The 25,598-nt window shown below is 37.9% G+C and overlaps 1 protein-coding gene across 1 annotated transcript in view; it reads left to right on the top strand.

The window, feature by feature from the left end:
* Window positions 1–25,598, top strand: part of LOC126333133 (enoyl-CoA hydratase domain-containing protein 3, mitochondrial) — a 131,670-nt gene that overhangs the window by 67,196 nt on the left and 38,876 nt on the right. Inside the window, exons 2-5 of the mRNA XM_049996715.1 lie at window positions 5,034–5,167; window positions 5,243–5,378; window positions 5,455–5,645; window positions 7,169–7,329. Of these exons, the coding sequence (XP_049852672.1) occupies window positions 5,034–5,167; window positions 5,243–5,378; window positions 5,455–5,645; window positions 7,169–7,329 (622 nt within the window). The remainder of the gene's footprint in view (window positions 1–5,033; window positions 5,168–5,242; window positions 5,379–5,454; window positions 5,646–7,168; window positions 7,330–25,598) is intronic.

Genomic DNA, 25,598 nt, shown 5'->3' with positions numbered 1-25,598 from the left:
TAATGAATTGTATCTCACATAAAAAATTGTAACCAATGTGCATTATCTTGCACCACAGAAGACCAAGTTTTCACTTGACCATCCACATATAGCCTATTCCAGTTTGATTTGCTGGTGATTTTCATAGGTTTGTGATCTCTCACTTCCATGGCAATGGGAGAGATGAGAATGTCAGCTGCTGAATTTCTGACTACAGAGAATAAAAACTATTTACTCCATTTTTAATTTTTTTCATGCAACCAACTGTACTTATTATGTTCCACTAATCGAAAAGAAGCCCAAATCCAAAAGGGTTCACCATCAGGCATATAGTGCGACAAGAGATGTACGATACACATGTAAATGTACATCCTCACACTATCACCTACTCAGGTGCTGTCAAAGGCATCTTCTACCCCATCAAAGGCAGGGCTACTTATTAAAACAGCCATGTGATCTATGAAGTAAGCAGCAAACATTGTGCTGCTTTCTAAGTGGGTATGGCAGCTAACAGTTTATCTGTCTGCATGAATGGCTACAGTGAACTGTGGCCAAGAGGCAGCTGGACTACACAATTTCCGAGCATGGTGCCCAACACAATGTACTTCACTTTCATAATTGCACTCATCTGGATTCTTCCTACCATCACCAGATTTACTGAAATGCACAGAAGGGAATCGTCCCTGCAACATGTCCTTCATTCCTGTAATCCCTCTGACCTCAACGTCTGCTAGTCCTTGTTCTCCACCTGCCTATTCCGTTGCTCAGTCCCACTCCAGCACTGCACATGCCTTCTATCCCACAAACACACTTACTAATTTTTTTCCCATCTATACTTATCTACTCCCCCCTCCCCCCCCCCCCCCCCCCCCAACCTCCCTGCACAGCTTACCAATATTGCACCAAGCCATACTGTACTGTCCCCACCAAGTCTATGCATGGTCACACAGGCAGTACAGAATCTTCCCTCCATCACCCCTACCCTGCTATTCCTCCCCTCCCCACACAAAGCCTCCTCCATACCCCACCATCACCCCAGCAGATTGCTACTCACATCAGAAGTGGTCGCAGTTGAACCCTATTGCCCGGAGATAGTGGCCATGTCTGTGTGAGCTGTACTTGCATGAATATGGTGTGTTTCCTGTTTCAGAAGAAGGACTTTGTGTGAAAGATAAAATTTTTTAGCAGTCTTTTTCATTGTGTCTTTCTGTGACTCAATGCCTCCTATCTGTGAAAAGCAGCAATTTGTCCTATCAGTTTTGTTATTATAACTACAAATGAGATGAAGACAGGCAGTGTGTCTCTACCACAACTTTGAGGACACTGCAGCTTATGCGAGTCCAAAATTGAAAATAAATTCCATTTTTTAAATATCATGAACTGTTAAGTTGTAGTATATGTAAAATATACGAGGGCATTTTGAAAAGCAAAGAGACAATGGCTCGCAGTTCTTAAATAGAACATTTATTTAGAAAACGTCAGTTACATCTTATTAACTGGATTATTTGTTATTTTTTGACATAATCACCCCTGTTATCCAAACATTTGTTAAGTCAGTGCACAAGCTTTTGTATCCCACAGACATAGAAGGTTGCCGCCTCTTGTTGGGTTATTTCAACTTCGTCTTTGATCACTTCATCATCGTGTATGGTTTGCGGGAAGAATGACTGCCGGAAAGCCTCTGTGCACACTCGAATCTCTCTAATTTTACATTTGTGATCTCCTTGGGAGGTATAAGTAGGGGGAAGCAATATATTCAATACCTTATCCAGAAACGCACCCTCTCGAAACCTGGACAGCAAGCTACACCGTAATGCAGAGTGCCTCTCTTGCAGAGTCTGCCACTTGAGTTTGCTACACATCTCAGTAACGCTATCACAGTTACCAAATAACCTTGTGATGAAACGCACCGCTCGTTTGGATCTTCTCTGTCTCCTCCGTCAACCCGATCTGGTATGGACCCCACACTGATGAGCAATACACAAGTATAGGTTGAACGAGTGTTTTGTAAGCCACCTCCTTTCTTGATGGACTACGTTTTCTAAGAACTCTCCCAATGAATCTCAACCTGGCACCCGCCTTACCAACAATTAATTTTATATGATCATTCCATTTCAAATCATTCCGTACACATACTCCCAGATATTTTACAGAAGTAACTGCTACTAGTGTTTGATCCGCTATCATATAATCATAGAATAAAGTATCCTTCTTTCTATGTATTCGCAATACATTACATGTGTCTATGTTAAGGATCAGTTGCCACTCCCTGCACCAAGTGCCTATCTGCTGCAGATCTTCCTGAATTTCACTGCAATTTTCTAATGCTACAACTTCTCTGTATACTACAGCATCATCTTTCAAAAAGCCGCATGGAACTTCCGACACTATCTACTAGGTCATTTATATATATTGTAAAAAGCAATGGTCCCATAACACTCCCCTGTGACACGCCAGAGGTTACTTTAATGTCTGTAGACATCTGGCAATTGATAACAACATGCTGTGTTCTTTTTGCTAAAAACTCTTCAATCCAGCCACACAGCTGGTCTGATATTCCATAGGCTCTTACTTTGTTCATCAGGTGACGGTGCGGAACTACATCAAACGCCTTCCGGAAATAAAGGAAAATGGCATCTACCTGGGACCTGTATCTAATATTTTCTGTCTCTCGTGAACAAGTAAAGCGAGTTGGGTCTCACATGATCTCTGTTTCCGGAATCCATGTGGATTCCTACAGAGTAGATTCTCTGTTTCCAAAAACGACATGATACTCGAGCAAAAAACATGTTCTAAAATTCTACAACAGATCGATGTCAGAGATATAGGTCAATAGTTTTGCGCATCTGCTCGACGACCCTTCTTGAAGACTGGGACTACCTGTGCTCTTTTCCAATCGTTTGGAACCTTCCGTTCCTCTAAAGACTTGCGGTACATGGCTGTTAGGAGGGGGGGCAAGTTCAGTCGCGTACTCTGTGTACAATCGAATTGGTATCCCGTCAGGTCCAGTGGACTTTCCTCTGTTGAGTGATTCCAGTTGCTTTTCTATTCCCTGGACACATATTTCAATGTCAGCCATTTTTTCATTTGTGCGAGGATTTAGAGAAGGAACTGCAGTGTGGTCTTCCTCTGTAAAACAGCTTTGGAAAAAGGTGTTTAGTATTTCAGTTTTACACATGTCATCTTCCGTTTCAATGCCATTATCATCTCAGAGTATCTGGATATGCTGTTTTGATCCACTTACTGATTTAACATAAGACCAGGTCTTTGTAGGATTTTACTTTCGAATTCACTGAACGCTTCATGCATAGCCCTCCTTATGCTAACTTTGACATTGTTTAGCTTCTGTTTGTCTGAGAGGTTTTGGCTGCATTTAAATTTGCAGTGAAGCTCTCTTTGCTTTCGCAGTAGTTTCCTAATTTTGTTGTTGAACCATGGTGGGTTTTTCCTGTCCCTCACAGTTTTACTTGGCATGTACCTCTCTAAAACGTATTTTACGATTGCCTTGAACTTTTTTCATAAACTCTCAACATTGTCAGTGTCAGAACAGGAATTTTCGTTTTGATCTCTTAGGTAGTCTGAAATCTGCCTCCTATTACTCTTGCTAAACAGATAAACCTCCCTCCCTTTTTTTAATATTGCTATTTACTTCCACATTCATGGATGCTGCAACAGCCTTATGATAACTGATTCCATGTTCTGCACTTACAGAGTCAAAAGTTTGGGTCTGTTTGTTATCAGTAGGTCCAAGATGTTAACTCCATGAGTCGGTTCTCTGTTTAATTGCTTGAGGTAATTTTCGGTTAGTGCACTCAGTATAATGTCACTCGATGCTCTGTCCCTACCACCCGTGCAAAACATTTGAGTGTCCCAGTCTATATCTGGTAAATTGAAATCTCTGCCTAAGACTATAACATGCTGAGGAAATTTATGTGAAATGTATTCCAGATGTTTCTCTCAGTTGTTCTGCCACTAATGCTGCTGAGTCAGGAGGTCAGTAAAAGGAGCCAATTATTAAACTAGCTTGGTTGTTGAGTATAACCTCTACCCATAATAATTCACAGGAAGTATCCACTTCTGTTTCACTGCAGGATAAACTACTACTAACAGCGACAAACATGCCACCGCCGGTTGCATGCAATCTATCCTTTCTAAACACTGTCTGTGCCTTTGTAAAAATTTCGGCAGAATTTATCTCTTTCTTCAGCCAGCTTTCCGTACCTATAACAATTCCAGCTTTGGTGCTTTCTATCAGCACTTGAAGTTCTGGTACTTTACCAATAGAGCTTCGACAGTTTACCATTACAATACTGATTGCTGCTTGGTCCCTGCATGTCCTGACTTTGCCCCGCACCATTTGAGGCTGTTGCTCTTTCTGTACTTGCCCGAGGCTATCTAACCTAAAAAACCGCCTAGTCCACACCACACAACCCTTGCTACCCATGTAGCCGCCTGCTGTGTGTAGTGGACTCCTGACCTATCCAGTGGAGCCCGAAACCCCACCGCCCTATGGTGCAGGTCGAGGAATCTGCAGCCTCCACTCGGCTCTGTACCAAAGGTCCGCAGTCAGTCCTGTCAATGATGCTGCTGATGGTGAGTTCTGCTTTCACCCCGCTAGCGAGACTGGCAGTCTTCACCAAATCAGATCGCTGCCAGAAGCCAAAGAGGATTTCCTCCGACCCATAGTGACACACCCATATGCAGAGACTCAGGTGTAGTTCCTTCTCACTCGTGACAGGGAAAAGAAAAGAAATAATAACAACAGTAACAACAACAACAACAACAACAACAACTACTACTACTACTACTACTACTACTAATAATAATAATAATAATAATAATAATCCTGTTAACTTTTCCACCATCTTTTACTTGGTTTACTTTTACTAAATAATCATTTTGAGATTTATCATCCCATTCTACACAGTAGTACAGATACTGCTTGCATCAACTTTCACATTCTGCTAGCAGAAATGTTTAAAATCTTCTTTCTTTTCATTCTGTCCTTTGCATTTAAATTCTTAATAGCTATGCATTATTTTTATATTTGACAGGTGGCAAGAATCCGAGGGAAACCAAAACATAATATGTCACTTAGTACTTCATGTATTATTGCAAATGAACCATTGACAAAGACTGTACAATATGATGGTGTTCGTAAAATAATCATGTCAAGTCAAAAAACAAGGTTTGTTGTTCTCAAGCACTTGAATTGCAAGAATTGTCAAAGCAGAACCCTAGTTTCCATTTGTGTGATTTTCAGGAATGCACTGTCCATGAAAATGATGGAAGACTTGATTGCAGGCATCACCTGCAATCAGAATGACCCTTCCCTCAGGTGTATTTTACTGTATGGAGAAGGACGGGTGTTCTCAGCTGGCCACAATTTGAAAGAACTGGTATGTCAAAAACAGAAATTTATGGATTAATTACTTCCTTGTGCCTTCAATTAATAGGTGACAATAACTGTTGCAGACGAGCAAAGATGGGTCTGAATTCCACCATGAGGTTTTTGCAACCTGTTCTCGTCTGATGCTAGGCATCTTACAATGTCCTGTGCCTGTCATAGCTGTTGTTCAAGGACTGGCTGCTGCTGCTGGTTGCCAACTTGTTGCTAGCTGTGACATTGCAATTTGCTCTGATAACAGCTCCTTCTCAACTCCAGGGTAATATATATAAATTTTATACCAGCATCTAATAAAGAAAAAAAGATAAAAACAAAAAAGGGAATTGGTATATTGTGAAAAAATTCTCTTAGTTATAAATATAGTATCAACTAAGCTCTGTGAAAATCCTTTGATTTTCTTTAATTTTGGAATTTGGCACAGTTTAATTTTTTAAGATGTCATTTTTTTCTTCTGTGCTTACCTGCATTCTTTCCCACTCTCCACAATAGACAGCTTTCCATTACAATTTGAGTTCATTATTATACAGAATTTATTGTGTCTATTGTGAATAATCATGATGAGCATCCAGATGTAGTAATTATTTACTAAAAAATGAGGGGCACACCACAAAGGAGTTATTTAAATGGGATGGAAATCACTAGATGAGATTTACGTGTACACGCAGACAAATGATTACAATTTCTGTAAAACCGAATGACTTATTCAAGAAAAAGAGCTTCACAAATTGAGGAAGTCAGTAATGTGTCGGTCCACTTCTGGCCCTTATGCGAGCAGTTATTCTGCTTTGTATTGATTAAAACAGTTGTTGTATGTCCTCCTGAGGTATATTGTGCCAGATTCGCTTGCATGCATGAAAAATCTGTGATATTTAATATTAGATTATTAGATTATAGTTCTTTAAGCCTTGAAGTTATTTACCTCCTTTGGATCTATTTACCTTGTCTTCTTTTTGAAGTTATTTACCTCCTCTTCTTCTTTGAAGACAATGTTACGGCCCGCAGCTTGCTCTGCCTAAATTTCTTTCTTCTCCAAAGTATTACAGATACTGATAACACAGACAGATAGATCAGTTGAAACAAGGAACTGGTAAATGTAACTGATGTCGTACTATAACAGTTAGTGTGTTTAACATTATTAGTGATCTAAACAGAAATCCATGTCTTCTCTCTATTATACACTGGAAAAGACAGTAGTACAAGGATGGTGAAACATCAACATTTACAAACATGAGAAAATTAATGTTCTTCATCTTTTCTCGCTAGCCCCACAGACTTGATTGCTGTGTGGGCATACTGCATTTTAATCTTTGCCGTAAACTAATTAGGCAAATGAATCGGTAAAAGTAGACAGAAAGAATAAAACATATAGCCTGGTAGGTGAAGCAGCATAAGTTCAGATACTATATCTCAGGAGGACATCCAATAAACATATCAACAATGCCAAGTCAAATAACTGCTTGCATAAGGGCCAGAGATAGACCAATACATTGTTGACTTGCACAATTTGTAAAGCTCTGTCTCTTGAATAAATCATCCAATTTTTCAGAAATTGTAATCATTTGCTTGTGTACATGTTCTTCACATCTAGTGATTTCCATCCCATTTGGATAATTCCGTTGTAATGAATCCTTTTTCTTTTTATTTTCATTTTTTTGTTTTTCCAGTGGTGATTAGTACTTATACTTTGTGTTCTCACCAATGATGGCAATGGGTAATGAAACATATCATCAAAAAAATTGCAAAAACTCTGTATATAAATGAATTTTCTGTGCTTGTTTACAGAGCAAACTTTGGAATATTCTGCTCTACACCTGGAATTGCTGTTGGTCGTGCAGTGCCAAAAAAAGTAGCAGCTCACATGTTGTTTACAGGTCTTCCTCTTTCAGCTGAAGAAGCTTTAAGAGCAGGTCTTGTGAGCAAAGTTGTTCCTGCAGAAGATCTAGGTATTTATCTAGTGGTGCATTTCTCTTATCAGTCAGTTTCATCTTTTTGTCGGACATATTTTTCTTGTTGTCTCTGTCAATATATTGGGTAATAGTATTTGTCTTTCGCTTTCACTTAATGGCAGAAACTCAAGTTTTTAGTTTTGATTAATTCATATCTTTCTGTAATTATTCTTATCATGTACTTCCCAAAGTGTGTATGAAATAGGAAAGTGAGGTTATCAGTGAAAGCCAATAGTTAATACTAAGTTAAGATTTATTGCAATAGTACAGTAGTAACAACTGAGTATTGCTGTCTTGAGAATAGACATCGCTTGTGTTCCTGCAGCGTACCATATTTCACAGAACCATAAGACATTAAAAAGATTTAACTAAAAATTTTTTACACCTCATTAATATTAAATAGTCAAGACTGATTAGATGGTGGAAACTAAACAGGTCCCTATTTGCCCTGGAGTGGGACAAGTTGTGTTTTGGTATGATGGGTTTCACTCCATACATGAACAGTCGCCAAGCTGATATGTATGTCAACTTTTACTTTACAAATATCTTATGGTCTCCATTCTTAATATAATTTGCTGTAGTGGACCTGCTATGCAGTGCCACTAAACCATGACATGCCCTCTTCACAATGGACTTTTTCACATTTCACATGGGTGGGTGAAAGAGAGCTTCATTCTATTCAAGCTACTAAAATGACATAGTCACTTTTGCGATAACTCTTCTGTGTTACAACTGAAATGTTTCCTCTATACATCATTTACAATTGTGGATGAAAACAACCTCTCTTAATCTGTAGCACACAATAGATCACACCATTTGTTGATTTACTGATTGGACATTTCAGACTAACTATTCTCATGTATGTTCTTGAATTATTCTGGTGTTTATATTATCAGCTGTGCCCATTCTTGTATGACCTCCAAGACACTGCTAAGCCATGCCTCCAATCCGAAAACAGTCCGCACCAGCAGATGGAGATGCTTGCTCACCATTGTGTCTTATCCATGTTCTGCACCGACACCTTTGATGTCCATCTGCATATGTGGCAAACCAGAGCACACACAGTGCCAGCCAGAGTGGCTGAGCAGTTCTAGGCCCTACAGTCTGGAACCGCACGACCGCTATGGTCGCAGGTTTGCAGGTCTTGTGAGCAAAGTTGTTCCTGCAGAAGTTCTAGGTATTTATCTAGTGGCAAACCAGAGCACACACAGTGCCAGCTAGAGTGGCTGAGCGGTTCTAAGCCCTACAGTCTGGAACTGCATGACCGCTATGGTCACAGGTTTGAATCCTGCCTGGGGCATGGTTGTGTGTGCTGTCCTTAGGTTAGTTAGGTTTAAGTAGTTCTAAGTTCTAGGGGACTGATGACCTCAGAAGTTAAGGTCATCAGTGGGATGTCCCACACTTAATAAGCATATAATCAACATTTACAGTTTCCGTGAACATCTTTTTTGGCCAGATTGGTTAGAAGTGGAACACGTTATTATGCTGAATTAACATGTTACACCACAAATGTCCTTACTTAGATGAAAGATGTTGTGTAACTCAACTTACTTGACCAATTACAAACATTGCATAACATTGATATAAGTCCACAAAATAAAAAGTTTGAACTTTCAATCAGTTATTCTTATTATCCATAATTCAAGTCACTTAAGATGAAACCCATTTCTATTTCCTCAAGCAATGAATCCTGTATGAGCAGATTTGTTTTCTTTCAGTTCTTTTAACTGATGAACACTTGGTTTTCCAGCGTTAAACTTTACATTTAAAATCCACATTAGTCATTAATTTCCTGTCTGTACTCACTACAAAATTCACAGTCACATTTACTGCCTTTGTGACATATGCCTGGACTCATCATTCCTTACATAAACTTTCCATTTTTTGGAATTTATGTGAGATTAGCTGATCCCTTTGAATTTTCATTTTAGAAACATATCTAACATATAATTCAGCTTGCTCAGGTAAAAGATAGTGTCTCTTTAATAGCCCCATTCTACTCTTTTCGTTCAAAAAACTGGTGTATGCCCATTCGACCATATGGTTGTTCATTGCATGGTGTAATCTAATATATGACTTTTCCAGTAAACATTGTATTGCTCTATTTGTATTGGATTTCTCTTGTACTATCATCCAGCAGATTTACATGTACGTTGTTTCATTTTCATAGATAAAAAACATGAGAGAAATTTGCCCCATTTGATCAGGTTATATCATTATTACAGTACTCTTACTTAAAGCTAATTATTTTTACTTAGCTTTCAATTCATAATGTAAGTCTTTCACATTCACTGAGATAGAAAAAAATTCATCTTTACCGTAAGATATTACACGCTGACATTTTAATCTAGACCACTTTCTACAATTTCAAATCTCAGATCTGTGATAAGTAAAACATGTGTTATGAGCTATTCCTGTCTTGTTTCTGGTGAGGAACTAGTCTTAGATTTATAGTTCTTTCACCTGTCCTCTATCTTTCTTCTCCTCTGGGCCAACTACTGTGTTCTGAATTGCTGTGTTGCGTCAAACTACTTCTCCTGGCAGTTTAGGCTACACTCTAAAGCTAAAAGAAAAAGACTTCTGTCTTCTGCAACTAACTAAATGACGAAAACCTTTTTTCAATTAACTGTTGGTATATTTTCTTCTCTTCTTACGTAGGTGTATCTTGTTTCGTACATAGGTATAATTATCTCACAAGACAAGATCTCATCTTCTGCTATACAGTTCATTAATAATAATAATAATAATAATAATAGAATAACATAATTTCCACTGTTTTTGTAACTTCTTGTTGATTATTCATGGCTGATTTTCCATGACAACAGCACATCTTTGGGCTGCACGGTCCGAGAGGAGGTGACTCCACCCTTCAGTAAGTGGTGCCAAAATGCTGCACCCATGAAACTCATGACATCTGCACAGAACAGCATGCCATTTCCAACATGCAGGGTTGATCTTGCCTTAATTCTAAAATACAATGATGACTAAACTTCACAGTCATCTTTCTTGTTTAGAAGGACATAGGAGTGACCTATCATTTCACTTGAAATTACATGTCACACCTCAGTGTTTCAAAGTATCATCACTGCTGATGTAAGTCTATTAGCCATTGACTGTTTTGGAGAACACTTCTACAACATGACGAACTGTCAATGTATAAGTTCCTACCTCTGTAAGAGCTGCACGTACCCCTTTCTCTGTGGGCAGATACCACATAAATACCTTTTTATCTTTGTGGATGAGTGTATCTGTATTAATTCCTCTATACAAAAAATTGGTCAGGTCATTCCATGTATGGAGTCGCCTGACCAAGGATTATATTGTCCCTTCCATGAGTTCACCTATCATTGTCCTCTCCAATACCTATGGAAAATTGGGTATGCCCCATCTTAAATCTTTAATAGTGTGCACAGTCTCTGTCTCTTATATTTATGCATCTCAGTGGCAAAGTTTCTCCATAGCATATCGACTTCCAGTAAATACTTGTCAGTGATTGTCCACCAGGAATCTATTCATTGCTACTAAATTATGAGACTTATCTGTAGTCTTTTTTGCTACTAAATTATGAGACTTGTCTGTAGTCTTTATTGTTAAAGTGATCACATTCTGCTACATCAGAGAACAATGCAAAAATACAATCATCAGTGAACAATGCAAAAATACAATACTGAGTGTTTACCTCCGTGAAACTTTTTGCTTTCTTTCTATAGATAAATGCTCATCTCAAGTTCTGTTGGGGATAATTCTTAGTTTACCCTTAATTTTTGTTTAATTGTTCTGATATTTATAAGCTAAGGCTTATCTGCTTAATGAATTATCAATCCTTCAGTGTTATACCACTGAATGTAATATACTAGTAACTATAGACCTTTTATTTCACTTCCTTAAATCATTTATTCATTAGCACTCTCCCATCAAAGTTAATGCAAATCTTTTGTATTAGTTTATGCACCAGTTGTTAAACAGTTCATTGGCACTTCTTTATTAGAGATATCAATAGACTTAGCTATCGCAGCAAAACAATTGAATCATCAAATTATTACTTTTTCGCTTGCATGTTAGCATGTCATACTCCACGTAGGGTAAGGTTTCCTTCCCCTTCCTCTTCTTCCTGTTAATATATAATATTGCTAGCATTTAACACACATAAAGATATATAATTGTAGTGAATACACTTCATTAAAAAAGTACTGTCATTACATAATAATCATACTATTTGTATCCTGTCTTGGTGTTTTTGTTACTCCTTGGCTTTCCCAACAAAACGGATTTTACAATCACTGTGTGATGTGGTTTTGAGAAGGGTTCTGCTGTAGAAATTATTGATTGTGGAAAGAGGGAAGATAGAGTCAGTACTCATGTTGGAAAAGAAAGAAAGGAAAACTAACAGTAGGAGTGTTAGGGCTAAGGAAAGACAGAAGACAGACTGCAAAGACAGACTGTCGTACCACCCCATACCTCAGGATCATCTCCCTGCTAGATTCTTCACTAAGATGCCAGAAGATGAAGAATGTTTGGCGTACCTTACAGAATGGACTTCTCCCTGCTTCGTCAGCACTGGCCAGAAAATTGATTCTAATACCTCTCTGTATTGAGGTTGTAGAGAGTAAGTAACAACATGACTAAAAGAAATTGTTGTAAGAAGAACTAAATCTGAGCCCTGTATGTACAGGGTGTATAATTCCGGTAACACTTTCAGTTATTTAATGCACAAGAACCAAACATTGTACACATATCATACATATGTCATTTTGAAGAGAAATCCTGAAAGTTTTTTTCATGTATGATACCACAGCATAGTTTAGTGATTTGCCAATAGTCAGTGCTAGTCGCAAACATGGCGAGTTCAGGTGTGGAGCAAGCTTTACGTGTGCTGTTTCATGAAATGGCCTCCATGATCACCAGCTCTTATTCCGTGTGTCTTTTTCTGTGAGGACACATTAGAGATCTGGTGTATGTACCACCTCTACCATGTGGTGTAGCAGAGCTCCAGGAGAGAATACAGGAAGCGACTGCCACAGTTGACGATGCCATGCTTTTGGATAAATATGCCAAGAATTCAATTAACGTATTGATGTCTGCTGATTCACTCCAATAAATAATTGAAAGTGTTCCTGGACTTTATGTACACCCTGTACTTGTTCACTTACAGTATTCAACCTCTGCTATAAAAGGTAATGAAATCCCAACCATTATTTTTATAGAGGGTAAAGAAAAGGTAAAACAATCCCTCATGGAAAACATACAAATTAACCTTTCAGTGAATGAAGTAAATTTTTGCTGGATGTTTGCTGTGTTTTATAGCATGTGTGAGTGACCATGCACACATAATCACACTTTAAAAGAGATCTTAAATCATTATATTGCTTGTAGTCACTGTTGATTAATTTATTCTTACATGCTTAGATCTTAAGTAACATAATTTTACTGTCATTGTACACCTTATAGGTCCAAACAGAATCCTCATCCATTATATTTACCTCTAGGATAGGACAGCATTAAATGGATTTTGGTTAAGGGCAACAGGGAAGAATGAGTACAAGAAATTTCTTCAGAGAAAATGAAATGTGGAGTACTGAAATAGTTATCTTGGACACCTGACAGGTGACAACCTGTCAAACCTGCAAAGATCACAGATTCTCCTGAGGATATTAATTTCTTTAACATGTTGGTGTATGATCCCTTTTCTTGATCAGTCTCCAGGTCTAAAAGAGTATTGCTTTTGGTCGAGGTATGCCTAGCATCATCAAGTGTCCACTGTCACATGGAAAAAATCTTGGTGGTTTCCTGCTTCAGATTAGAACTAAAGTAATACTAAGTCATCAGCCTGGAATACAGGTGTAATTCCTTTTTTACTGAATTTTCATATTCTACTTTTTGCTTATTTTTGTAAATTTTCTTTCTCCATATTCTGTAATTTTTCTGCTTTAATTTCTATTGAAGGTGGCCACTTAAATAACTTTAATAGTGGTCATCAGTGAAAGTTTTATTCGTAATCTCTGCCTGTGGTAAACCTGCAGACATATGGGGCAGCTCATTCAAAATAATTTGGAAGCTGGGAATCAGCTGAGCCCTTCTGATATGGTTATTAGAAAAAATATGTTCCACAGAGGCACCCAATCTCTTTCATTACTTATTCACAAGGGTCATTGCGGGTGGTATTTTGAAATAGTTAAATGTTTTATTCCTTGCCACACTATAAATTCTTTTAACTTATTGCCTATAAATTGTGGCCCATTATCTGTGAGCAGTTGGGAAGGCTTACCTGCTATTCTAATGTACTCTCTCAAGTTGACCTGGTTGGTAGGATAAAGTATTATGTACTTAAACCAACATTCTGTCAGTGCAAAGATGTAAGTGACCCCTCCTTGACCTGTAGATAATTGTCCAAAAAATCAGCAGCATTTAAATTGTGCAATTCTTTTGTATTATTGGATATAATTTATATTGTAGATGGCTATTATCATCTTTAACCTTCTGGCATACTTCACAAGATCATAGTAGCTTTACTATTTTCTGACTTGAGTTTTTAAAATAATAAAATTTATATGCTTCGTGCACTGACATATACCAAAATGTCCAAATCCTTTATGGATTAATCATATTAGATCTTCTGCAAAATTCTGTGGTATGCATGATTTCCAACCAGATACAGTAGTATTTAATCTCCAGAACAAATTACCATCAACTGTCATCCATAATGCTGCCTCAGCTGGTGACAACAATGTCTGTTCACATTGCTGAAATTTAGTGCTAAAAATTCATCTGTTTCTATTTCCTGCTTTTCTTCTCAAGGGTAGGGTTCCAACCTCATTGTTGCTGTAACTTGAGGGTAGGAAATTGATTGCGAAAATCACTCCAGGTCCCTCGGTCCATCTCATATCATTCATACATGGAGGTAATTGTGACAACACATTGGTAGCTCGGTTCTGAGAATCCTTTTTGTAATTAATTTCTATTTGGATTTCATGTAAAAGCAAGGCTAACCTCATTAAACTGTTGTGTAGTAAGTTGCTCTCCATTGAGAATGCTAATGCATGATGGTCTGCAAAAAATAATTATTTTTTTGCCCCTAATTCAATGTTTGGAATTGTCAAATACTCCAGACAATAGCTGGTAACTCATTTTCCATAAATGTGTGATTTAACTTGTGCCAATTAACGCTTCTACTTGCAAAAGTGATAGTCTTATGTGGTCCCCAACTTCAGGATTCCATTCCCCTTGAAACAGTTCTGAAGTGACTCACTATTCTGAAGTATCGATTCTAATTTATATGGCTCATACATCATAGGATGGTTCAGCAAAGGCAGATTTGCTAATGCTTCTTTAATATTCTTCAAAGCTTGTTATGCCCTTTTGTCCCATAGACCTTTGTTTGAATAATGTTAATAGTTCAGGATCATTCATTACTTGTCCATGCACGTATATACGATAAAATCCTGTTAGACTGAGAAAAGAACATAACTCTCTCATGTTCTGGAGTTCTGGACAATCTTTCATAACCCTTATCCTTTCAGCATCTGGTTTGATCCCATGTACCACTGCAAGATGTCCTAAGAACTTTAACACCTCTCTGCCAAAATAAGACTGGACAGTAATGTATTTCTCATAAAACTTCTGTTAAGTTTTTGTTAATAAGGTACAATGCTCTTTCCATGTCTTGATCACTATTAAAATATAACCTTGTCCTTGTAACAGTTGTTTCTCCAAAGTCTCATCTAAAACGGGAATAAATACTGGAACGAAAATATTTAAGCCCAAATGCAGTGCTTCGAATTGACATGACTTTCTGTCAAACAAGAGGGCTGTATAATGTTTCAGATTTTCATGTAACTTTACTTACTAATATGTGGCTGTCAAATCCATTGAACTGAAGTATCTGGCTTGTTCAAACCTAACTCACAATTCATTAGCATACATAGGCCTAGCTCTTTCAGTTTTGATATGTTTGTTGAGAGAGGATGCATGTCTAAGACCAAGTGTACTTGCCTGTAAGCTTCCTTAACAACCAACAATGTACTGTTGTAAACTACATTCAGTGATTTGGTTTTCTGTTATCTTATTTATTTCCTCTTATACCATAGATCTTAAACTTAAAGATACAGGATTATGTAAACAAAAGAATGAATTTTTGTCTTTTACTTTAAAATGACAGATGTAATCTCTTATTACTTAAGTTTATCTGAGAATACTGATTTACATTTCCATAGAATATTGTATTATTGTTACTTCTGATCATCCCCTAAGAGGATAGATTCAGAAGATTTACTATATATTTGACTTTTTTCTTCTTCTGAATTATCACTTTAGCCCGGGAGACCATATGCATTCTCTACATTCCTCCAGCAATCATTTCTATTCCTGGCTTTTGTGGTCCATTCTCCTATTCTCAGGCCCATTGCCTCCATATCCCTGTTGATCTCATCCTTCCATCTTGTCTGTGGCCTTCCTCAACCCCTTCTGCCTTCCTCGAATCCTGAGAATGCTACTCATGATAGTCTTTCATCTGCCATCCTAAATACGTGTGCAGCCAACATCAGTCTTCCTGTCTTCGTCCTTCTGACAATATCAACTTGAACGTATAGGTCTGCCAATTCCTGTTCTTTTTTTTTTTTTTTTTTTTTTTTAAAAAAAAAAAATATCCTCCATCATTCCTGTGACTGGGTATCTCTCTTGGGACCAAATATTTTCCTTAATATCCTTATCGTTACAGATATGCATATCAATTACATATTGTTCTTTGCTTAGGAGTTGTGCATTAGCAACAAAGTGTATACTGTTCACCACTACTCTTTGTTTCTCCACTATCAGACTTATTTTAAAAGGTAATACAACACGATAATCATCAGTTTTCCAAGACAGTAATTCTGCATCAATATCTAAAGTCAAATTATATTTCGACAACCAGTCTACACCAAATAATACTTGTGAATTAATATTAGGTACTATTAGTAAAGTCTGCATAAACTGAAAATTTGCAATACTTATAATTACATGTGTTTCTTGTTTGATTACCATTCCTTTGCTTCCTGTAATACCTATGGTATATACACTGGTAACAGGTAGTAAGGGACATTGGTCTCTAGTTATCTTTGTTTGCAGTAAATCATATGAAATCAGTGAAATTTCTGTACAACACTCTATAAAAATATCCACTTTCCCTCTGTATATTTTCCCAGCTATTATGGGCTTTGTCTGATTTCCTTCAATTTCCATCCCCTCTCATCCAGCAGCCACTGTCGTGTAGGTATCTTATGTGTGAAAGCAATCAACTTCTCTATAGATGGACTTATGATTGTATTGTCATGTTATGTATCTTGCCCCTGTCCCAGTTAATTCCATGCTTTCCTTTATGATTACTGGATAATTCCCCTGGATTACACTGTTCTCTGACACAGATCCATTAATAGGTATTGTACTTTTTATACAATTGTTAACTGTGTTTGGTACAAACACTTGCAGCTGCCTCTCATTGTTTCTTGTTTCTTTCAAATCACACTGTGTGTTATTATTTCCCCAGGTTTCTCCTTGGACATTATCACTGCATTCTTTATTTAAAATATCTAGCCTTTCAACAAAGATCAGCAAATCACTTACCATTGTCCACTCTCTACCAAATTTCCTTTATTACTAATACTTTGAGAAGATGTCATTCTGCTAATGGATTATCTAAATACTGAGATCGAGTTAAATGTTACTCAGTGCATTTTTTATAATTTCACCAAGAACTATTGTAATATTTTGGATCTAGTAATTCTTAAGTCAACTTTTCCTCTTGAATTTTTCCTGAATATCATCCCATGAACTCAAATCTTCAAATGAATAGTTCCCCATTCTGCCACAGCTCTTGCCAGAAAACTAGATGCAAAATCAAATATCTCATAATCATCCCATATCTTGGGTAAGGACCTATAAAATACTCACAAAAAATAAGTTGGGTGTACATCCTCCCTCAGTCAGGTTTGAACTTTGGGAATTGTTTTGTTAAGTTTGCAGTATTTCCTAGTTGAAGTTCCTCTATTAAATCACTTGATTGCTGATAGTCATTTTCTGACTAAATTCTTGCTGGGTATTTTCTACTGCTTCCCCCAACTGGTGAAATTCCTGCTGATATCCTACTGTGTCACCCAAAGGATCGGTGGTAGCACTAGTAGACTCAACTTACTCTTGTACTTTTTATTCATGTAGCTCCTGCAGATGCTCTTCCAAACTAGTCAGAGTGTTTGGGACACTAATCACTTTACCAAATCCAATACTTTGTTGTCAAGCCTCTACTCAGCCTTGCATATGTATACTTTCAAATTCATGCCCTGACAATTCCTCTACTTGTTGCATCTTATTGTTTATGTCTTTAAACTATTCTTGAACTTCAGTCCTAATTGAGTCACATAGTTCAACTATCTCTGTTTGTAACTCCTCAGGTAACTTTCATAAGGTTGCTTCTGTATTATACATTTTATCTACTTTTGTAGCTATGTGCTCCACTTCTCTTTTTAAATTTTAGAAATCCATATTTAAGTTCTTTAATTCATCCCCTTGGGTTGTAAAACTATTAGACAACTCTTCTTTGGTGACTTTTATTATTATTAGATAACTCTTTTTCGGTGGATTTTAATGTTAGTAGATAACTCTTGTAACTTTATTTATATTTCTGGCAAACCACCTTCCATGCATACACTATAATGACACATGTACTAGCACTTAAATAATTTTGCTACATTTTAACACCACTGTACAAATCTATTGAAATATGTTTGTACAACTGTTCAAAGATAAAATTTCTAATTAAAAAGAAATCTCTGGTCAGTGCTGTTTACAGTTCACCTAATCAGGCATACAGCTAGCTGCGCTGTACTCCTAATACGTCACGTGTGGGCTAAGGGACATAGTGATGAGCTGCTGTGTGGTTATTGCATAGCCAGCTGACTGACTGTTGCACTGTGAAACAAGGCTGCTCTGTTATCATGCTGGTCAACTGCTGCAGAGATGCTGTTGGAGATCACTGCTACAGTTGTAGTCTCAAAATCAAAACTTGGAACTCTCCCATGTTAATGGAATTCTTCTCCACTCATGTGCCCAATGTTACTTAAGTACACAAATATCTTTCACTGTTGATCTTGTTGTTGTGGTCAGATAACACCCTTCCTTCAACTTTTAGTGTCAGTTAAACTTTTTTGGTCTTAACCAAACTAAACTTATTACCTCTTGAATATTGATATTAATTCAGCTAACACAACTACATGTATCTTCTCAGTTATTGACTTCAGCTGACCTGGGCAATGTTTTATCTTCTTCCTTTAATTTCGTTAAATTCTTGAAAAATCTTTCTATTATTAAGAATGCTCTTATCTTTTAGCACATTTAATCTGTGCCTGCACTAGGGCCTCAAACGGAGTGGGACAGGTTGTGGTTTAGTATGATGGCTTCCACTCCATACTTGATCTACGACCTGGCTGATATATATGCCAACTTTTAGCTCACAAATATCTTGCAGTCTCCATTATTGATGTAATTTGCTTCAGTAGACCTCCTATGCAGTCTCACAAAACCATTATGTGTCCTCTTGACAATGGACTTCTTCACATTTCTCAGGAGTTGGTGTTGCAAGAGAGCTCCAATCTTGTCAAGCTACTAAAATGACACAGTCACTTTTATGATGACTCTTCTGTGTTATAATTGATATGTTTCTTCTTTACAATTTCTTCACAGTTGTGGGTGATACAGACCTCTTTTAACTTGTTGTTCACAATGGATTGCGCCATGTGTTGATTTACTGATTTTACATTTCAAACTGACTTCTCATGTATATTCTTAAATTGTTCTGGTGTTTACGTTATTGTCCGTATCCTTTACCCTGTGACCTGTAAGAAGACACCACTAAGCCACGACTCCAAAGCTGAAACGGCCCTCCCCAGCAAGTGAAGATGCTTACTCGCTGCTGTGCCTCGTCAATGTTGTGAGCTAGCGTCTTTTACGCCCCTCTACACATATGGCAAAACCAGAAGACACACAGTAGGTTCTTTCACAGTTAACAAGTACCTAAACAACATTTCCAGTTTCCACAAACATTTTTCATTGACCAGAGTAGTTAGAAATGGAACATGTTATTCTTTAGAATTGACATGTTACACCAGTCCCCAACCATCTGCTCTTAAACACTACACCATGCTGAATGGCATGTAGGCTGCTGTGTTGCTCCGTCTCTTACATTCAGTTCCTGTGCTATCTATTAAAAAATAATAATCAAACTTCGTAATAACATGCGAGTGTGGTTTTATGGTCTCGTACAAGGTTTACAACTTTGCTTCTGCCGTTTGCTAATAGGTGGCAACAACAGTAAGTAGCAGTCAAAAGAAACACATCGCAGACATCAGACAGTCAATTTGTGTCTGTATCATAAAGTTGTCTGTGATTGAAAATGTCAATTTATGAGCCCAATTCTCGTCATTTGCGGGAGATGTTACTGTTTTGTTTCAGTATGAAGAAAACACTGGCTGAGTCTCATCGAATGCTCTCAAGTAAGTATGGTAAGGACGCTATTAGTGAAAGAACATGTCGTGAGTGGTTTCAACGCTTCAAAAATGGTTATTTTAATGTGTAACAAGCATAGTGGTGGAAGAGAGAATGTTTTCGAACATGCAGAATTGGAGACATTTCTGAGTGAAAACTCACGTAAAACTCAAGAAGAATTGGCACGATTAATGGGAGTGACACAGCAAGCCATTTCAAAATGTCTCAAGGCTATGAGCATGATTCAGAAAGAAGGAACTTGGGTCCCATGTGAGCTGAAACCAAGAGACGTTGAACGGTGTTTGTGTGTTTGTGAACAGTTGCTTCAGAGGCAAAAACAGAAGGGATTTCTGCATCGCATTGTGACCAGAGACGAAAAATGGGTTCATTATGGTACCCCTAAATGCAAAATATCATGGGGATATCCCAGCCACGTTTCCATGTCGACAGCCAAACCGAATATTCACCGCTCCAAGATCATGTTCTGCATCTGGTGGTACCATTCTGCATCATGTACTGTGAGGTGTTAAAACCAAGTGAAACAATCACAGGTGCTCATTATCAAATACAATTAATGCCTTTGAGCAGAGCATTAAAAGACAAATGGCCGCAATACAGTGAGAGGCTCGATAAAGTGATTTTCCAACACAACAATGCTCGACCCCACGTTGCAAAATATGTCAAAATGTTCCTGGAAACATTAAAACAGGAAGTACTACCCCATCCGCCATATTCTCCAGACATTGCTCCCTCTGACTATCACCTGTTTAGATTAATGGTGTATGGCTTGGCTGACCAACACTTCCACTCATGAAGTAGTCACAAATTGGATTGATTCGTGGATCGCTTCAAAAGATGATCAATTTTTTCGATGGGGTATTGCCTGAAAGATAGGAGAAAGTAGTTGCCAGTGATGGAAAATACTTTGAATGATACATGTGTAACCAATTTGTTTCATTAAAGCCTCAAATGTTGGGGAAAAAATGGCGGAAGCAAAGTTGTACACCTTGTATTATTAGCAGAGCACCACATGCTAGTGATGGTAAAAACATGTTAAATTCTAAAATTGCAAATCCAATTTAATATTTATCCCAACAGTAGGAAATAATGTTTTGGATTTTACATATGAAAAGCTTTAGACTGGAATCTTTGTTTATTCAGTTAATGCTCAATATTAAATTGTACAGTCTGTTTTTCAATAATTCTAGACACTGAAGCCTCTTCTGCATGCAAATGTATATCATAAAAAGAATTACAACAATTTTTCTCATTGTTTCAAGTCTTAAAAGTTCTAAAACTTTGAATGACTTCACAAAGTATATTTATGTTAGAAAATTTTCGAATTTCTCACATGTTTCATTTGTATTTTGAAAAACACATGGCACATAATTCATAATTCAACCACGTGGTTACCTCTTCTTTTGGAACAGAAAAGGTGTGATTTTTGTGGATTTCCTGGAAGGAGGCACTACATTAAACCCTCAAAGGTATTGCCAAAGTTCTGCACAACCTCAGAAGAGCAATACAAAACAAGTGCAGGGGAAAGTTGGGCTCAAAGATCTTGCCGATTCACGACAACGCCCGGGCAAATACAGCAAATGCCCCTCGTGAAGTTCTCGAATCTTTTAAGTGAGAGTTGTTTCCTCATCCGCCGTACAGTCACGACCTGACACCGAGCGACTTCCACTTATTCCCTGCAATGACGAGGTGGACGGCTATGCAGCGTTTTGATGACAATGCACAGCTTCAAGAAGAGGTAACCACGTGGTTGAAGGCGCAGGTGGCCGAATTTTACGACGAAGGAATTTCCAAGCTCGTCCATTGCTACGATAAGTGCCTTAATTTAAATGGCAACTCCATTGCTACGATAAGTGCCTTAATTTAAATGACAACTATGTAGAAAAGTAGTATTTGAGTGTGGCTTTCATCTGTATATAATAAAAAAAATTCCAATACTTTATTTATTTTTAATTCCAAAACGTAATGTACTTTGTGGATAGCCCTCTTATAAAAGGGCAGTGCATAGCAGGGCTGTAATTTGTACTTGAATGATTTACATGAAAATGTTTCTGACATGATTATGGTTGCACAACTGTAATTAACAGTCTTTGAACACAGAATGGTAGTAGGAGCTAGACAGTTGAGACATTCCATCATTATGGAATTCAATATTCTGAGATTCGCAGTGTCAAGAATGTGCCGTGAATACCAAATTTGAGGCATGATCTCCCACTATAGACAATGTAGTGGCTGACAGCTTTCTTTTAATGACTGATGGCAGCTCCAGTTGTGTAGGGTTGTCAGTGCTAACAAACAATCAACACTGCATGAAATAACCACAGAACTCAATGTTGTGAGACATACAATGAATGTATCCGTGAAAAAAGTGCAGCAAAATTTGGCGTTAATGGGCTATTGGGCTCATGACCACATCGGTTGTATCCGAGATGACTGGAAAACCGTGAGCTGATCAGATGAGTCCCAGTTTCAGTTGGTAAGAGCTGATGGCAGGTTTTGAGTGTATCACAGGCTCCATGAAGTGATGAACACGAGTTGTCAACAAGGTACTGTGCAAGCTGGTGGTGGCTCCATAATGGTGTGGGCTGTGTTTACTTGGAATTGACTGAGTCGTCTGATCCAACTGAACAGATCATTGACTGACAACGGTTATATGTCGATACTTGAAGACCATATGCAGCCATTCATTGACTTCATATTCCCAAACGACAATGGCATTTTTATGGATGACAGTGTGCTGTGTCAGCAGACCCCAATTCTCCACAATTGGTTTGAAGAACATTCTGGACAGTTCAAGCAAGTGGCTTGACCACCCAGATCACCCAACATGAATCCCATCGAACAGTTATCGGACATAATCAAGAGGACAGTTTGTGCACAAAATCATGCATTTTTGCAGTTATGGGCAGCTGTGAAGGTAGCATAGCTCAGGATTTCTGCAGGGGCATCCAACAACTTGTTGTGTCCACACCACGTCAATTCACTGCACTAAATCAGGAAAAAGGAGGTCTGACATGATATTAAGAGGTATTCCATAACTTTTGTCACTTCAGGGTATTTAATCAGCTGTATTTGTGTACAGTGTGGTTATTAAAACATGTCCATTTTTAAAAATAGAACACACAGAATTATGCGACATTAAATAATGAACAGTACAGTAGGAGTCATCTGTTACTTACTGTGTATTCTATCAAAAATGTTCTTTTCAGGTAATAAATTAAACTAATAAACTCATTTGTATCCACAATAATGAAATTTTTGCCAATCATAAACTAAATGAATAAACTCTCATTTGTATCCACAATCATGAGATTTTTAGCAATCAATACGTTGTAATTCAAATTTACTTCCTCATAACTCAAAAGATGACTGTTTTGTTCATACACACACACATATATAATGGTTTATAATATGTTAATATTCGTCAGTTCACTTTTTCCTGTTGGATCTGCTTCATCCCGTTATCTGCAAAGTGCCCTGCATGGTAGCAAACACTCAGTAATTGATTGTCCCTATCCCCAGTCAATTAACATTTATTTTCATTCAATATAAAAATGGAAAACTACAAACAAGATTTTTCAGCATTGATTTAGTTTGCTTAACTACAAATTAATGATTGATTAACAATAATAACTATTCATTTCCTGTCCAAGAAAGTGCTTGAAAGATTGTATGTTCCACAAAGAAATCATTATGGTGGAGGTCACCGAACTAGTGTACAATGGGGAGAACAAGTTTTACATTCAATTAGTACTAGTTCCTATGGAGGAAGTGCGACCATGTCAGAATCCCTTCAGTAGCATAGTGATAGCAACAGTATAATCTTCACACAAGAATACCAGAATTGGAGCACCATCTCTCTAGACAGCCAAGTGAAATGAGGCAAATTTCCATGGGCAGCAATTGGCTGCTCATAGTGGCTGCTATGTAGTATCCTCCAGATTGGGCTGCTGCTGGAAATGCATGGTGTAGATCATGGTGGTCGCTCTCCTTCAGAATTGTTTGCAGAAGACCAGTAGACTGTATGGGCAGAGTGATACCTGCTTGATGCTAGGGTAGAATGTGATTTGCAGAGGCAAAGTTGTGGCGCTGTTGTCCAGGATGCACACGCATCTGTCTCAGGGCTGACACCTCTTCTGGCAAAGCTAGTAACACATGTTTCTCTGGTGCCAGCTGGATTTACACTTGGAAACAGTCTGGCATGTTTTGGGCACAGTCCAATACCTGCTGTCCTGTTGCCACCTGGGTCTGGTGAGAGAGTGTTCCTGCAGAGCCAGAGCATGGGCAACTTGTGGATCATGCTTGTAATGTGGGGAAAGATGTTGGAGCCATCTTTATGTAGGACAGAAATCCTGGGCCCTCCCCCACAAGGTAAGAGATAGCGATGCCATCTCGAAGATTGAGGTCCCAGCGGTGACGAAGTGTCCAAATGGATGAGGTGTCTCAGAGTCATTGTCTCTGTCTGTGGGTGTGGGTGCCCTTGTAGGCTGAGTTGTGTCCCTGGCATCATAGACCTGAAGGTGTGAAGAAGCTTCCAAACAGTGGTATGGATTCCTTGAGTTTGATTGAAAGAAAAAGAATATACCATCATTGTCCTGGCCAGTCGCTGGGATTCTAGATACATAATCCAAAACAGATTATCTTTTTAGTGTGTAGGCGTATTCCAGAGTAACTGATGCAACATCTGGAAGCCTATATTAGATTTCAGTTAATTAATCTGGTGCTATTGTTTGATTTAGAAACCTTGAATTTTTGCCTGCTATTACCAAAGTATTAATTGAAATTATGCAGTTGCCAAGATTTCAAAATAAATTCTTTTAGTAAAATATAAAAATAATAATGTTTGGGTAAATGCTGCAACACAAAAAGGACATTGGTTTCACGATGAAAAACTACAGGCATATTTGCTCTGAAATACGACATTTTTTTATTATTATAGATTCTCACACACAATCAAAATTATTGGTAACATTGAGAACATAGACTTATTTAATTTTAATGTTAATTAATTTATCACTTATTCGAAAAACAAATGGTAACTGATGAAACATTTGCAACGTTACCTGTCCAAACATACCACAGGGGAAATGAAATCTGCACTACACCTCTATTATTGACAGGTTCTGGTGTATCAATGGAAGCAATTACATTGTTTAGGGAATACCATGTCTTATCATCAGGAGTAGTCCAGTGCCACCCACTACAACACTTATGCAAGATGGTGACAAGAACACCTCCGGTTTCTGAAAGAATGTCGTTTATAATGCCAGGATATTTTTCACCTCCATACTCTACTGAACAATTGCAAAATTACCAACCTTATTTTCTGTGATATCAATTTTCACCCTTTCATCGTTTGGTTGTACTGAAGTGCTAGAATTGATGCTTAAGGGAATATTATAAGTATACATTTCAGTTTTGATTGAGCTAACAGGTACACTGATTGCAAAAAGGACTACCTAAGTTGTTTTAACAGTGATTTTGCTTAAGCACTGGACATAATGCATTTGATGTGAGTTGGAATGGGTAATGGTGGCCTATTCTTCCATCATTGCTCTAAGACATGATGATCTCTCTCCAAGTCAGCTTCTAATAGATGCAGAACAGTAATGTTGGGGCAAGCCTCTTTTGCAGCAGAAATGAAATCTGCTGCATTGTTAATGACTGGTAATCCTTGTAAAATTCTTCCCCATACAGCTCTGTTAACTGTCCCACCAATTCCATCTGTTGGACCTTTC

Source organism: Schistocerca gregaria, chromosome 2 (genome assembly GCF_023897955.1).
Source record: "Schistocerca gregaria isolate iqSchGreg1 chromosome 2, iqSchGreg1.2, whole genome shotgun sequence".
Taxonomy (NCBI): Eukaryota; Metazoa; Arthropoda; class Insecta; order Orthoptera; family Acrididae; genus Schistocerca; species Schistocerca gregaria.
This window is presented reverse-complemented; position numbering and strand designations above follow the sequence as displayed.